Raw genomic sequence first — 16,164 nt, forward strand, 5'->3', positions numbered from 1 at the left:
AGGCAGAGCCCGGCAGCCGGCGGGAGCCGGTTGCCACGTCGTACCACCCGCTTCCCGGCCCGCCGGGGGCACCGAGGCCGCATCCCTGCCTCCATCCCTGCCTCCATCCCCGCTGCCGGCGGCGGTGGGGCCCCCTCGGCGCATGCTGCTCGCCTCCCCCGGCCGCTGCTGCTAAATGCTGAGCGCCGACAGGATGGAGGAGTTTCAGAGCGAGGAAGAGGAGCCCTGGTACGACCAGCAGGACCTGGAGCAGGGTAAGGACGGGGGACGCGGCCAGCTGCCAGGGATGGAAGCCCAGGGCAGAGGAAAAAAACAGGGGGAGGGGGAAAATCCCGAGTGAGGGGTGAGATACCTTATCTCAAGGCTTCTGTTTGCTCGGCAAACCCAGCACCTCATCTTGCAGCCTCACCTCCATGGAAACGTCAGCTCTGCTGCTCCATAGCGGCTTTCCTGAGCAGGGAAAGTTTGAGACGCAGGGAGCCCAGATCTGCCCTCAGCTCCAGCCGGGTGTCCTCTGCTGGTACAGCAAGCTGGCTCCCCAGAAAACATGCTGGGGGCAGAATCCAACATGGATAGTTCTGACATTGCCTTCATCTCCAGCTGCAGGCGGGCATCGGGCACACCAGTTAGAAACAGATCATCACAAATAAGGTACTGCTAAGATGTAGGTGCTGGAAGCGCTGCCCAAAGCTCTTGCTGTCTGAGCTTACTTGCAAAGAACACTTCTAAATCACCTTATTACTGCTGGAGGTTTCTCCAGTCGGCCCTAAAAGTGGGAAAAATTGAGAAGGAGAGAAAGGAACACCGAGGTTCAAACAGCAAAAATAGGTTTGGCAGAGAAAGATAAGCTTTCACTTGTGTGATCTGTTTTGAAGCAACTGCCTGCATTTGCACTAGTTCTTTGTAAGGTTTATCCTAAGCTGTACAGTTAGTAACTGTTTATTCAGGGCTTCTTTTTTCTGAATGCTTACCTTCATATTTTGAGTCCATATGCAGTCAGCAAGTAGCTGAAAGAAGTGTTTCAGAGCAGCTGCCCAAGAATTAACTGCACTGGCTTGTCAACGTATAGAGAACAGTTTTCAGTACCCAAATGCAGTCACCCCTCTGATGCGCTATGCTCTACATGCATTATGGTTCTATATCTGCTCCATCCAGCTGACTGCCAACAGGGACATTGCAGCCCAGCTGCAGTGTCGCTGCCCACCATCGCTCCAGTACATTATGTCATGATTTGAAGTTTGCACAGCTTCAGCTGCAGGGCAGAGGCCCAACAGGGAACGATAGCCAGCCCAGAGGGATTTTGCAGCTGGTTTTTGACCTCAATTTCTCAATTGACAGGAAGCATTAGTAGCTGGATACTAGGCCCTCTTCTTTTAAACACAACACTCAGATTAAACCAGGGCAGAGGATGAAGATGGAGCTGTCAGCTGGGTAAACAGTGCAGCCTTTGACTCCTCAGAAATTCACAGGGCCCCATGTGCAGGAAGCAGACTGCGGAGCAGCAGCACTACAAATGAGTAGCTGGGAGTGCTGAGCAACACAGGACTCAGATTTTTAGCCTAACGCTGTCCCCGGTGTCAGGTTCGTGAGTCAGCACTGGTTCCCAACACTAAGAACACCTTCCTGCTGCCAGCCAGATTCCTTGCTCTGTCCCAGCCGTGTACATGCAGAAAAGCTAACTCCAGATGTCCTCATGCTGAGGACAGGCTCCACCTTTGAGCACACACAAGACTGGAAAACAGACCCAAAACAAGGCCCAACTGTGGGGCTCACTGTCTCTGTAAGAAAGGGGGCTGCGCAGGCTTGCACAAAGTCAGGAGAGATGGAAAAGGCTTTAACTGGAATCAGCCAGCTGGAAAGGTCCTGCAGGGTAATCACAACCATAATTAATTTGCACAATGCATTATGAAGGACAGTGCCAGATTTGGTCCATGTCTGCTGTAGCAGCATCCAGAGGTCTTTGGGGATGGTACAGCCCCTACGCTGTCAGTTTGGAAATTAGGAGTGGAAGCACAGCGAGACATCCAGTGCAGCATGATGAAGAGTCGTGCTGGCATTACTGAAAGGAGCAGCATGCCAAGGAAATGCCAAACCCAGGGCTGGCAGCAGCCAGGAAGGCAGATGACAAAAGCATAGACTTACAGACTGGTCCTTGGGAGCAAGGGTGGGAGAAACGAGCAGCAACATGAGCTAGGGGAAAGACGGTTCTGCTGTGCATCACTTGGTTGCTGGCCTTATCATCATCTCACAGCATCAAACATTTATTATATTTACATCCAAAACTGTTTGCTAAGCAACAGATGGCTTAACCAGGAGCTCCATGATGATTGTTAATTAACCATTTTAGTGCCATGGACAAAGCCATCCTTTCAGCTCCATGCTGAGCACCTGTTACTTTCCTCCCCATTCTCCACAGAGCTTTGGCTTGCTGAATCAATTCCACTTTCCCAAGAGAACAAACCCCAGTTATTCTTTCCCTCCTGAAGGGCCCACAGTGACTGACTGCATCCATCACACACCTCAGAGGAAGTAGGACCCTGACCCCAGCTTCCCACCACATCCAAGTGGGACTGGTGCCTTCCAGAACCCTTGGCCCATTCCCTAACAATACTCCCACACTGTTCAAGGTGACATACCAAGCACCTCAGCAGGCAGACACATAGGCTCACATCCTAGCCATGAGAGTCAATAAGGAAATAATAGTAGTGTCCTCTGGGTTGTCTCATTTGTATGATTTAATGAAAGCTGTAAAAATTGAATTCAGATTGCTTACTAGCATGGCTTTGCTTACTGCCCAGCTTTCCAGGCAGGAACAGATATCAAGGACTGCTTTGATTCAGCCACAACCTCCTCTTACCCAGCCTGGGGGAGCAGTGCCTGTAGGTGTTGCAGCAGGATACAGCTGTGGCAAACTTTTCTCCAGTCACTGGGAGCTGCGATGTGGCTACAAGTGCACCATACCCTGAGCACAGGGTATATGTACAACCAGACCCAGAGAGAATGAATAGAAGCTAAAATTAGATGATCTGAGCTGGGGACAAGTGAGGATGTCTTTTCAGCTCATCAGAATCATTTGTGTTCAGTAGGCCATGTGCCAGCAGAAGCACATCTGGATCCACACAGAGCAGAACAGACCCAGCAGCCATCTGACAGCTCTTTGGCCTTATCTCCTCCTTCCCATATCCACATCTTCCCAGCCTCCCTCTTCTCTGCCATCACTCAGGTCTAAACCAGAGGAGCAGAGTGCACCCCAATAGTAGGGCTCCCAGCACCCTCAGGAAACTGAATACAACCTCAGTGTGTTAGCCAGCAGGACAAGGAACCAGAGCCATCCCATCACCACTGCAAGACCAACAACCCTCTCCTCCTGGGAAGCCACAGAAACTTTTGGGCCAAACCATCTGCAATGCAGGCTAAGGACCTTATGGCTGTCACCTCTGAAGGTCTCCAGATTTAAGTATCTTAACTCCTCCTCCTCCTGCCAAGCACCTGACTGCTTTGCTAAGAAGAAAAATGACACAAGGTGCTGAGCTTGCACCACACTCCTCACTCATCCACGTGAAGTCCCAGGGTCAGCAGTATGCTGGTGACCAGCTGCAACCATACCCAGCAATTTTCCACATCACTCAGCCTACACAGAGCAGTCCATACAGCTGCAGTCACACTCTGCTTGCCCAAACACCGGGAGCAGGTAGCACTCCAAAATCTGTCCCTCTTGTTTCCTTCCTGGCAGCCCTGCTTACCTTCCAGCAGCACAGCAGGTTTCCTTCATCCCCACAGCAGGGCAGGACAGTGCTGCCCTGCATAGCTCAGCCACTCATTTAGCCACGCACTGCTGCAGGTAGGTTGTGGAAGTGGAAGGTTTTCAGGGGCTCATTGCTGAGCTGCTTGGAGATGAACAGAAGGACTAAAGCACAGGGAAATAAGGTGACATTTCAGTTAGTCCTCAGGGAGAGGAAGGTGGTGAGAGCCTCCAGTTCTGGGCAGAAAATATCCATATGCATTTTCCTCAAATGTAAATTGTCCTGCTGTGCGAAGGAGGCAAACAGGGAGTAAGAATCCCACACTGTGACTCCCAGGACCAGCCTCCTGTCTGACACAGAAACTCCTTTCTACGTCTGCTGAACCTCAGGCACATACTTCCAGCTGTGGGAAGGAGCAGCATATGAGGAACTGCTGTGTGTTCACAGCCTTGAAGGACCTCCTGCCCACAGCAGCCCCAGCCACTGCTTCCTTGTGGGCCAAGGAAACTCGAGGATGGAATCACATCCATCCATGGTTCTATCTGCCACACTGTGGGCAGCTGTAGCAGTTGTGCTGAACTTGGTTGCCCCCGCCAGCAGGAGCAGCTGAGCCAGCCAGCAATAGCTGCAGGTGGGGTGCTGGTCCTCCCCGGTCAGTTACAGCCTCCTGCCCCCAGAACCATCAGGGGATTCCCACATGGCAGCAGTCCATGCATGTGTGTCTTTAGCTTTAAGAGTAAAAGCCTCTCTCTATTCACGGTTCCCCACATCCCAACATAATTAATTAGCTAGAGCTTTGCTGCCTGGAGGAAGGCTGCACACAGGAAAATATTGGCTTCCTTTCTCTCTCCTCTTTCCTCACTTCTCCTCATCTCCCTTGTACGTATTCATTCAGTATTCCTTCTGATCCGTTGAATGGGCACATTGACATGGCTTTTTCACATATGCCCACAGGTTGGCTGTGAGATGTGCAATGGCAATTGCTTCATCTGCATCCCAGTGCATTCCCTTGCATGGGCTAAGCACTGATTCCCTCCATCACCTGTCACAGAGCAGCAGTTAGAGATATACAAAAGCTGATATTCACTGTAATGTATCCAGACAGCACAATGTCTTGCAACTAAGGAGAAAAATAAATGAGCAGTAAGCACACCCTACCCTGGGGTAAACCAGCATAGCATCATTTATTTAGATTTTGAAAGGAATAATTGCACCTGCCCTTGACTCTAAGTACCCGTGTGTAATGGAGCAGACAGCAAATGCAATTAAATTAAACGTCAACAGCATTAAACATCAGTTCTTAACTCTCGGTCTGCCCCATCCATCAGCTCACAATCACCCTGTGCTCCCTCCAGAGTCCACACACCAGGATTCTGCTCACTGCTCCTCCCCAGTCCTCACCGGGTAAATCTGCTGTTGGCAGCAGCAGGAGGAGCAGCCCTCACTGTGGGCTATTTAGGAAGGGACGACAAGTAATTCCTAAATAGACACTGAACCAAAGGACATGTCCTGCATAAAGCCCCACACAGCATGAGACCAAGGACCTGCAACACCCCTTGCAAACCTGTCTGGCTCTCACAACTCTGGATCACCACCAGCTCTCCCCAGGAACAGAGGGGCATTAAACCCCTGTAACTGTCTGCATCAGCCCTTCAGTACCTGCTGGAAATCAGCATTTCCTGATGATATGGACCAGGTTTCCCCCATCCTGACCATTGAGAGCTCCAGGGAGCTGGATTTCATATCAGAGGAAGGATGGGGAATGTGCCATAATGCGAGCTGCCCCACAGCAGCACACATCCACCTGTGCAGGGACTGCAGCAGGGGAACACCCTGTGCCTTGTTCCGCAGCCTCTTTAAGAGAGTGACAACCTGCTGCAGAATCAGGACTTTCTGGGGGGCGTTACCCAGTGATGCAGACCCAGCACAATTAGCTCTGGGTCACCTCTGCAGCTGCAAGGCAGTTGTCCCCCAGGATGAAGGGAAAACACTGCAGCAGTAGCAGCTCCCCTCTGCGAGGCAGCGCCCAGATCAAATGCCAGCTCCCCTCCCACCCTCTGCACTCTCTCCTCATTATCGCCCTCTTTGCTTTCCCATAGAAGCTCACAGGGAGGCACAGCCCTCTCTCTCTAGATGGAGATCTTTGTTTAGGATGCAGAGCATCTCCACGGCTGTATTCATTCTCAGGGTCATGGTCCCCACCTCCCAGAGCGAATTCAATCAATGCCATCTCCTCAATCCCCTCCACAGATCCAGCGTCCCTAAGGGCACCGTTTTTAAGTTGAATATTGGCTGTTTCAGGGGTGCTGCCTTCAGCCACACACCATGGCTTCATTTCTCCTGCACAGAGCAGGGAGGGAGGCATCACACTAACTGCTGAATTAGCACAGGCTGTACAGCACTGCCTGCCCAACCTGATGGTGGAAAAGCAAAGAGGAATACAGAACCGAGGGGGAACTTTGTAGAGAGAATCCCTGAACAGCCCTTATTGCACTGGAACATCTCACGGATAAATTCACACCCAGCCCCAGATTGCTGTGCTCTCTGTGGAGAGGAGCTGTGTGCTAACCGAGCCTGCTTGAGCTAATCACAGCTTTTCTAATCAAAATGAATCTGCTCTAAAGAGGACATTAAAACATCCCTACAGCATCCCCTCCCTCCTACAGCCCAGGGAAAACAACAGGTGGGAAGGAATGGACTCAGCAGGTGTGGGGCAGACAGGATTAGGGGGATGCTTCAGCTGGCAGGCAGGGAGCGGACGTGATGAGGGCTGAGGCAGTTTAGTGACACCAAAAGAACAGATTCCTCCATGTCCTTCAAGCCTGAAATCTCTCCGGCCCTTAAGCTCACAACAGAAAAGAATCAATTTCCTCCTCGGAGCTCAGCCCCGTTCTTTCTTCTTTCCCACTTGTCCCCAAACGCTGCCCATTTCCCCCATTAAATTATTGCTGACAGAGTCCTTTAAATTACAATGCAGGATCTCACACTATGTAATCCACTTAACTCAACTCCAGCTGATTAAATTGGATGCCATATGGTGAGAGAGCATTGGGGTAATCCATGGGGACGGGGACACACTTGACTCATTACCTGAAGCCCTCTGCTCCGTGCCAGGCTCTCCTTGCTGCAGGGATCAGGTAGGACAGATGTGATTTGCAACACGCCCCTCTCCAAGTAAGGACACAGGCTCTGGCAAGGTGGCAGTGCCATTAAGTGCCAGCCCAAGCAGCTTAAAGGCACAAGTTCTCCATCTTTGCTGGTGTCTGTCTCCAGTCCCCAGCTGGCACAGCAAACACTTGCTCCCCTGAGAGCACTTTGGAAACCAGAGAAATTCAGTGCTGAACAAAAAGTCTGTCCTAGAAGGATACATCCCTATAGCCCAGGAGGGCTCACAGCCCTCAGACCAGGTAGCTGCGTGACAATGATGACTGTAATTAAAAAGTCATTTCCTTGAGTAACACCCTGAATGAGAGCACTGCTGGAAGTCCCTGCCCATGGCAAAGGGGAAACCTCAGGACACACAACAGCTGCTGGGGATTTAGCACCCAGCACCACTGAGACCAAAGCAATTGTCACTCAAACTAATAACACAGCAGCACTTACCCAACAGGAGGATGACATCCTAGCACTCCTCCCACGTAAGAGACTGCATCCAAGCAGCCAGCATCAGCCTCATTTCACAACATGACTTCTAAAACGAGCAATTTTCCCAGGCACAGGATATACCCAAGAGGTCCTGATTCCCCTCCTATTATCCTATTAATAAGTTATCACTGCTTCCCAATCAACTGCATATCCAAATTAACTGCAAGGAGAAACTGGAGCGGCTCTCAGCCCCAGCAGAGCCTCTATGAAACACATTATAGCTGCAGGCTGGAGACCAGGGTAGCCTCAGGCTGAGGAAATACCAGGGCAGGAGCAGTAACACACACCAGTACCTGTTTTCCTACTTTCTTGCTTTGAAGGCTTATATTCTTCACCAAACAAGCCAGACATCCTCCTCTTCCATGGGAGCACCAAAGGAAATGAACACCCATACAATCAGCTGAGGCCAGGCTTTATAAAGACAACCAATTGCTTTGAAAACAAAGGGCTACGATCAGAGCCAGCTGTGCCACCACAAGCTCACAAACAGCATCACCTGAGGAGCTCAAGTTTTGGCCAATGTAGGAATCACAGAGTCCTGGGATGGAATTTCTTTACCCAGGACAGCAAACTCAGTAATTTAAGCAGCTCACACTGTCAATGTCTATTTTCCCTACGCTCCTCCTAACTCCCCAAAATCTCAGCAGCCTCCTCAAAGCATTCAGAGGTGGCAGCAAGGGGATACGTAGCCTTAATCCTCGCCTCGGAGCTACCCAGAGGAGAGCAGGCTGCAGGCCTGACAACCCCTGGGGCCATGCACGATTCTATTGCTCATGTCACCCTGTTAGTGGTGATGGATGGAGGCTGACAGGGAAGGCAGGGCAATCCCTTCATTAGAGATAACAATATCATTACAGAGCATCCCCAAGGCTCTGTGAGGCTTGGCCAACCCTTGCTCGTATCCTGAAGGATGCTGAGCTTCACTCAGCCCCAGAGGAGATGGGAATGAAGATGAGGATGGGATGGGGGACTGATCTTCAGCCTCAGCCAAACCTCAGGTCTGATTCTGGCTGCACAGCACATGGTGCCATGCAGAAAGGTGACGTAGGATGTCCCATGCCCAGCCACCCCTTGTTCCTGCAGCCTAGCAAGATGGAATAGGGCAGATTCTGAATGTCTTATAAACGTGTATCTGCATCAAAACCTGCTGCTAAAGCAGCCCTGTGCAAAGCAAGCTGTGCTTGGAGCAGGAACCACAGCGACTTTGTCCCTTCTGCTCTTCAGACTTGCACTTGGCTGCTGAGCTGGGGAAGACACTGCTGGAGCGCAACAAGGAGCTGGAGGAGTCCCTGCAGCAGATGTATGCCACCAATGAAGAGCAAGTACAGGAAATCGAGGTGGGAACACACCTGGGGACGGGAGCGGCTGGGTCACCACTGTCACCTTGGAGTGACACTGTCAGATCCAGCAGCACAGACTGCAGGAAGGGATGTGCCATGGGGGATGGAAGCTGAAGTCCCTTCCATATGCGCCTGCAGCAGGGTGGATTAAGGTGTGGGTAAAGTGCTCCCAGCCCCTGCTGGCTGACCCTCCTACCCCCTGCACAGATGTGCACCACATTTTGGTTGCAGCTGGGGCACAAGTGGCCTCTTCCTGCCCACCCACCAACCTCTGCGCTCATTTCTCAGCACTCCGCTGCTGCTTTTCCTTGGTTCCAGGCGCTCTTAATCACGTTTGTTCTCAGGCAGCCCCTGGGCTCCCCCCAGAACACAGCCTCCTTTGTCCGAGGCACAAAACAGCTTTTTCTCATAGAGCTGCAATCTGCAATGCTGTTTCATGCACCCTTTGGGGTCGGGGCATTACTGCCCACAGTGCCAAGCTGAGAGGCTTAAACACACTGCGCAGGGTGGGTTTGCATCTACTGGAAGACTTCCAGAGATCTGTGAGTTAAAAAAAGAATGGAAACTGCCAATTTACATTAAAGCACAGGGCAGAGACAGGCAGGGAACTCCCAGCACGTGACACTGTGATGAGGGGGGAGAAGGGCTTTGTGTCTTCACAGCCCCAGATTTAGGGTCTGATCCCAGCCAATGCCCTTGTGCCAGGCTGTGCGGGGTGAAAGCTTTAGACGACTCAGAGGCTACAGGAAGGGGCTGTGGCTGCAGCTCTCACATTTCACAGATTCAGATTTTCTGCAGCCTGAATTCCTACAGAAATGCAGCCTCTGCGATTGATCTGTCAGCGATGCAGTAACCATTGGGCCAAGCACACTCAGCTCCAGTGAAGGGTCACATTCTCAGGGATATCGATTTCCTTGGGGTATTGTGAATAAAAAAGAAGCCAAATAGAGAGAGTGAGGCTAATGCTCTTCACAGGGGATGGGGGCGGGGGGTCAGTCATGTTTTAGACACAGTCATGTAAGCATGAACACCTCCACTGGAAGAGACTTCAATCAGCTGGAGGATAAACTGGCCACAAGACACAGTGAAGCTGAGGCTGTAGGAACTCCTGCCCATGAAACAACCTGGATTTGGGATGTGGAGTTTTTTCCCTTTTTATTTTCTTGCAGTACTTGACCAAGCAGCTCGAAATGCTACGGCAGATGAATGAGCAGCACGCCAAAGTCTACGAGCAGCTCGATCTGACGGCACGGGACCTGGAGCTGGCAAACCAGAAGCTTGTGCTGGAAAGCAAGACATCTCAACAGAAGATACAATGGTACGGCCTCCTCTGGTCCCACACAGTGAGGCTGGGACCCCTATCCCACTTTCCCTCTGCCCTGGAGCTCAGCTTGCTCTCGCTGCTCCAGCCATTCTCTTATCAGCCAGGTTTGGCAGCTGGGACCAGGCAGAGACAGGCACAGAGCCCTTCCTGCATGGAGGATGAGCTTCCTTCAATAAGAGGCACATGAGATGGTACAGGGGAGTTCCTAAGCACACAGCAGCGCACTGGGCACACATCCAGCATTTAGCTAGACTAGTTTGTTGATAATTTCTTCTCATACAATAGCCTCATGATCAAGGTCAGCCCTGGAAACAGACTAAGCCACGTCCTTGTGCCACAGCATCTTCTGCAAACAGCTGTGCAGGTGGGGAGTCTCGAAGCAGAGGGGGAGTTTTGGAGCAGCTTTAGGAACTGTGCCCACAGCCAGAATAAAACAAAATCTCTGCCCAGTGTTTATTTCTTCAAGAGAAAGAGAAAAGTGCTTGAGCTCCTGCAGCGCAGAAATATTCCAGGACAGCACTGGTGTCCCAGAGCTGACTCAACCAACAGATCTGAGGACAGAGGGTCTCCTGCTGGTATATCCCTTGGCACTGCTTTAGTCCTCCCTTTTCTATATCTCATCCCACCCAAAAGAGAGGGCAGCCTCTGCCATGACAGCAGGCACTGTCATGCTCTCAGGGCACACACTGGGACCTCCATGGATCAGCTCTCCCTATGGGGAAAAAAGCCGTCTCACAGATCCGTGCCCACTGTGCCCAACTCCTCAGCTGTGCTCCCTGCTCTTTCCACAGCCTGACGGAAACAATCGAGGGGCTGCAGAACCAGGTGGAGGAGCTGCAGAAGCAGGTGGAGGAGATGCGGAGTTTGGAGCAGCTCCGCATCCGGCGGGAGAAGAGGGAGCGGCGCCGAACCATCCACACCTTCCCCTGCCTGAAGGAGCTGTGCTCCAGCCCCAGGTACGCAGCAGGGAGGGCAGAGCTGTGCCTCCAGCGGCCCTACAACCTCTGCCCCATCCTCTGCCCATCTGCAGGGAGGCAGAGGTTCAGCCTCTGTCTATAGCAAAAGCCAGGGCAATTCCAGCAACTCCCTCAGCCCCAGCAGCACAAATCAGGGTATGCCACATGCTGTACAAACACCTTAAGCACTATTGCACACTTGGGCCTCCTTAAATCCCTGCCACTGTGCTAATTCACTGACTCTCTAAGGGTGTTTCTTGCTCAGCTTTGTCCACAATAGAGGCTTCTTTAAATAGATAAGTAATCAATAAAGTTTTTTACTGAAAGCATTCACTGCAAGAGGAGACAAACAGCAGCACGGGGGATGTTATGAGGTTATAATAACCCCCAGCAAAATCCACTCAGTGTCCCAGCAGTTCTTCCCCTACATTCCCCCCGTGTCCCTCCATGCCTCATGCCCACAGCACATTGCTGCTCTGCAGTCAGCTCTGAAGGTCACTCTGCCCTTCAATAACATGGAAATCTGTTCAGCACCCCCTGCGTCCCTCCATGCCTCCCGGGGAAGCCACGGAGCTTTCAATTTCCAATCTGTTCTAACAGAACAGGATGTCACAGGCACTTCACTGAGGAGGAAAAAATGATTTCCCAATAGAAGGGAAGTGCACTGTATTGCTTCCCAGGAAGGGAGCAGCGAAGAAGAGGAAACTCATCATATCAGCATCTCTTTCTGCCTCCTTGCTCTGTGAATTCTGGAGGGTTTGGAGCTGGCTGCCCAGGGAAATGGTGGAGTCACCATCCCTGGGGGTGTTCAGAACTGAGATGTGGTACGAGAGCTGTGCTCAGTGGGTGTGGGGGGATGGGCTGGGGTTGGGCTGGGTGACCTCAAAGATCTTTTCCAGACGTAATGATTCTATGGTTCTTTGATTTGCTCACATGCTTTTTGCTCTTCCAGGTATGAAGACGCTTTCCAAGTCCACAGCTCCTCAACAGAGTTCAACCAGAAGCCGCTGGAGCGGGAGAACGAACGCCTCCAAGCCATGGTGGACTCCCTGAGGTCCCAGGTGAACCAGGAGAAGCAGCGGAAGGAGCGGGTTGAGCGGGAGTACAGCTCTGTGATCCAGGAGTACTCGGACCTGGAGCAGCGCGTGTGTGAGATGGAGCACTGCAAGCTGCGCATCAAGGAGCTGGAGGCAGAGCTGCTGGAGCTGCAGCAGATGAAACAAGTCAAGAAGTATCTGCTCAGCAGGGAAGACAACCTGTCCGAGGCCCTGCTGGAGCCACTGAACAATGCCCCAGAAGCAGATTACATCGACCTCTCAGAGGAGGAGGGAGGGAAAAGTCAGGGGCCCTCGATGACACCTTCCCCAAACCACCCCGTCCGGAAGAGCTGCAGTGACACCGCTCTCAATGCCATCGTCACCAAGGACGCCGTGAGCCGGCACGAGGGCAATTACACACTGCATGCCAACAACGTGCGCAAGCGGGGCATGTCCATCCTGAGGGAGGTGGACGAGCAGTATCACGCTCTGCTGGAGAAGTACGAGGAGCTCCTGAGCAAATGCCGGCAGCACAAGGACAGCGTGCGGCACGCGGGGGTGCAGACCTCCCGCCCCATCTCTCGTGACAGCTCCTTTAGAGACTTCCGGGGAGAAGGGTTTGAGTTGGAAGAGCGGAAATCCATGGAGAAGACCATCAGCAAACACGTGGAGGCTGTGGACAAGCGGCTGGAGCAGAGTCAGCCCGAGTACAAGGCACTTTTCAAGGAGATCTTCTCCCGCATCCAGAAAACAAAAGCAGACATCAACGCCACAAAGGTGAAAAACAAGAGCAGCAAATGAGCCCTGCCCCTCTGCAGTCCCCGCGTGCTATCCCAGCAGCCAAGTCTTCAGCTCCAGGAAACGCCACCAGCCCCACTGCTTTGAAGGTTTGAGAGGCCTCACGTTATGTTCTCATACAGGAAGGGAGCGTCCATGGTATAACTGCAAGGAAACGTCACAGAGACCCGGTTCATGTTTTTAAGCTGGGGCTCTGGTGACTTGTTGGACAAACTGTACACTGTAGTTAGAGGATTTCAGAGTCTGTATGATGGATCTCTGCATGAGCCAGACATCTCAACAGCAACAGAAACCACACACAAAGAACTGCACAGCTCCTCCACCTTTTTCAGCTTGTCTTACAGTCCAGTTACCTGTGAGCAAAAGCCTGGATGTCCTCCAGCACTGCAGCAGCTGGAGTGCAGCTTCACAGCAAAGCAGTAAAAGCCATCAGAACTTTATGGGCTGCTCGAGAACATCAGCCCAAGCCTTCATGTCGGTTTTATGGCTAAGAACCTATGCTTGTATCCAAGAGACCCACCCCCAATTTCCCCTTCCCCAAAGGGCAGTACCTTCTTGCTGTTCAAGCCATTCTCTTGTCAGTCAGGTTTTTCAGCTATTTACAATGCAAGCTCATTGCGACTGGAAAAACTTGAAGAGAAACATAGAACTGATTGTTCTGTCTTCATCAGTGTCACTTAGTAACTCGCTCCATACCCTCCAGACTTTGTAGGCATATAGGATTTCCTCACTTTAAATCTCTTCCAGTACTTCACCCCAGGTGAATCTCTGTGCCTGGCAGAAACTTGATGACCAGGGCTTGTCCATAAGCTAGATAAGAAGTAGTGTTACAGTTTCACATGCTTTCACCTCACTGTTCAGGTACCAGCCCTCTGCACTGTGCTATCCAACAGGACGTCATTGCCTCCATTGCAGCAAGCTCCTCCAATACAGCTTGCATGGTCTTGCAAAGCTACCTAGCAGTGACTCACATGCAAGTAGAAGGATAAAGCACAGCACTTGTACAGCACTGAGACCACTGGCCCTGGCAGCGCTGATCACACACTGCCCTACGCTTTTGCTCCATGTTCCCAGTCAAGAGCACAGATTTCAGTCTTCTGTTGGAAATAATCTGTCTTGGCTGAGATACCATCTCCAAAGGTCATCACCTCTTACCTTCCAGCTCACTTCCAGCACTGGAATATCTTCACTTTTGCTTCCGTAGACATGCAAACACAGCCAAAAGGCCACTGCAGTCTCAGGAATCACCACTTTCCATTTTTCATAAACTAAAGAAGCTGACCTTGTTTGGACAGACACGTTTTAGGCAGAGAAGCAGTATTTCATTACAGCTTAGTCAACACCCTGAGCACTGTGCCACAAGAAATGAGCAGTTCAGTGTAAGCTACCTATCCTGTGCTGGCCGGGAGAAACTGTGGGCCAAATCTGGATTCTGTTTTCACCAGCTTACATCCCAAAAATCTGGGTAAATAGTTGGGATTTTTGCAACATTTATTTATGTCGGTCTGAATTTGGCTTTGGAGGGGGAAGACTTAAAACTGAACTATCCTCCAAGTCTCGAGCCTTGGCACTATGAAGAGCCACCTCCCTTTCACTCACAATGGAGGTAATGCAAAAAGTATCCCCTCCATCCTTTGTCTTTCGTTAAGCTGAGCACCGCAGAGGTCAGTCCGCGGGTGCGATGCCCAAACCCACCTGCTCCAGGCGCCTTCTCCTCCACTCCCCACCACCAAACGCTCCTTGCTTCCAAGCTCTGCACCCTTCAGGTGCCCTATGGCCCCGGCTCAAGAAAATTAGGAGCCATCAGCACGATTGTGGCTACCAGCTCTATAACAGTATGAGAACCTTCATGCCTTATTTATTTATAATGGAAAGCAGTTGACTAAAAATAAATAAATAAACAAAATGAACAATGGCAACAAAAGCTGCGTCCAGTCAATTTTCTCACAGTGTTCCAGTTTCTGTGCTATTACAGTGGCTGGAATGACCACTCTCATACAGTTATACCAGGGATCTCTGAAGCAATGTCATTTTAAGTCAGACAGTGTTTCCTCTGCAGTCACCTGGCTGTTGCCTACCTGTGGGAAGAGCAATTGCCTTCACTTTCCATCTTAAACAATAGCATGTGTATCGGCATCCCAGTTACACATACATCAGATTAAATATATTTCCAAACGCTTTCTTCTCAGACATAAAGAAGCACTAGTACTCTCAGAGCTCAGACTTCCTTTAAAGCTCTTTTTACTCTTAGGTCCAGCACAACAATTATGTCTTTGATACCATGTATGATTTGGGTCAAGTAACTGCTTCAGGCTTCTCTGCAGAAAGCACAGAGGATACACTGAACTACGCTGCTGCATGATTTATATAATGCACATGTTGTGCACTTGGACTGAGAGCATTTGCCACATGATGAAAACACCCTTCTGTTAGCTCAGAAGTTTATAAAACTGAATAATTTCTAAGCTCATAATTCCAATGTTGTTTTTGTTTTGGTTCTTTGAATACCAGACATCAAGAAATGACTGATGTGAGTAACAGGATATCAGCACTTTGCTTATGAAAGAAGCAGCTGCCATAGATCAGCATTTTGTTCAGCAAAGTGCTGAGGGCATTTGTTCTGCATCCAAAAATATGAGTGACCATATATATCTGTATGTCCTGATGACTGTGATTCAGAGTCACTTGGTTATTTCTTTTCTTAACTTAGACTTTCAGCAATCAAAGGAGGAAAAACTTAAGCACGTTTTGACCTTTTATCCCACCTTCTATTTCAACTTTTCAAATTGCTCTGAAAATTCTAAAAAAAAACCTCCAAATAGGGAACTACTAATTTCAGCGTTTATCAAAAGTACAAAGTAATTCTCAGTTTGAACTGGATGTGGGAGGCAGCACTAACACAGACGCTCCCACCAGGTCCAGCCACCCGAGCAGCTCTGACCCTGCTCACAGCTCTGTGTGTCTGCACGAACCTTCAGCTCGTCCCGTCCCCTCCGCTCACATTAAAGCCGTACTGTGCACAGCGGCGCTGCTGACCCTGATGGCAGCTGGTAACGAGTCGTTTGTTTGGAGGCCTCACCGCCCTCCGGCCACAGTCACAGCGCTGGACCTGTGCCTTGCTTCCAATTAACGTGACCAGATGGCACCATCTGCTCTGACAGCTCTGCTTCCCCCCTCCTACATCCCATCTGCCGGTTGGGGAAGCAGAGCAGGAGCCCATCGTTACTCGTGATTCCGACCCAGTGCTGCGGTTACGATGGATCAGAACGGCCCCGGTCCGGATGGGATTACAGAGCAGCGCTGTGACGGCAGCCCCGTGTC

The 16,164-nt window shown here is 50.9% G+C and overlaps 1 protein-coding gene across 1 annotated transcript; it reads left to right on the forward strand.

The window, feature by feature from the left end:
- The first annotated feature begins 141 nt into the window (after positions 1–141).
- On the forward strand, positions 142–14,767 carry CDR2L (cerebellar degeneration related protein 2 like). The gene is made up of 5 exons (XM_015880296.2): positions 142–254; positions 8,613–8,725; positions 9,898–10,046; positions 10,844–11,008; positions 11,961–14,767. Exons 1-5 carry the CDS (start codon positions 176–178, stop codon positions 12,844–12,846), a joined length of 1,392 nt encoding a protein of 463 aa, XP_015735782.1. The 5' UTR covers positions 142–175; the 3' UTR covers positions 12,847–14,767.
- The last annotated feature ends 1,397 nt before the right edge of the window (positions 14,768–16,164 follow it).

Source organism: Coturnix japonica, chromosome 18 (genome assembly GCF_001577835.2).
Source record: "Coturnix japonica isolate 7356 chromosome 18, Coturnix japonica 2.1, whole genome shotgun sequence".
Classification (NCBI taxonomy): domain Eukaryota; kingdom Metazoa; phylum Chordata; class Aves; order Galliformes; family Phasianidae; genus Coturnix; species Coturnix japonica.

Bases quoted from the DNA above. Each gene is read 5' to 3' on its own strand.
- CDR2L (XM_015880296.2), top strand. From the start codon at position 176: ATGCTGAGCGCCGACAGGATGGAGGAGTTTCAGAGCGAGGAAGAGGAG. The intron at 8,726-9,897 runs GTGGGAACACAC...ATTTTCTTGCAG, and splicing joins AGCAAGTACAGGAAATCGAG to TACTTGACCAAGCAGCTCGA. The intron at 10,047-10,843 runs GTACGGCCTCCT...CTCTTTCCACAG, and splicing joins TCTCAACAGAAGATACAATG to CCTGACGGAAACAATCGAGG.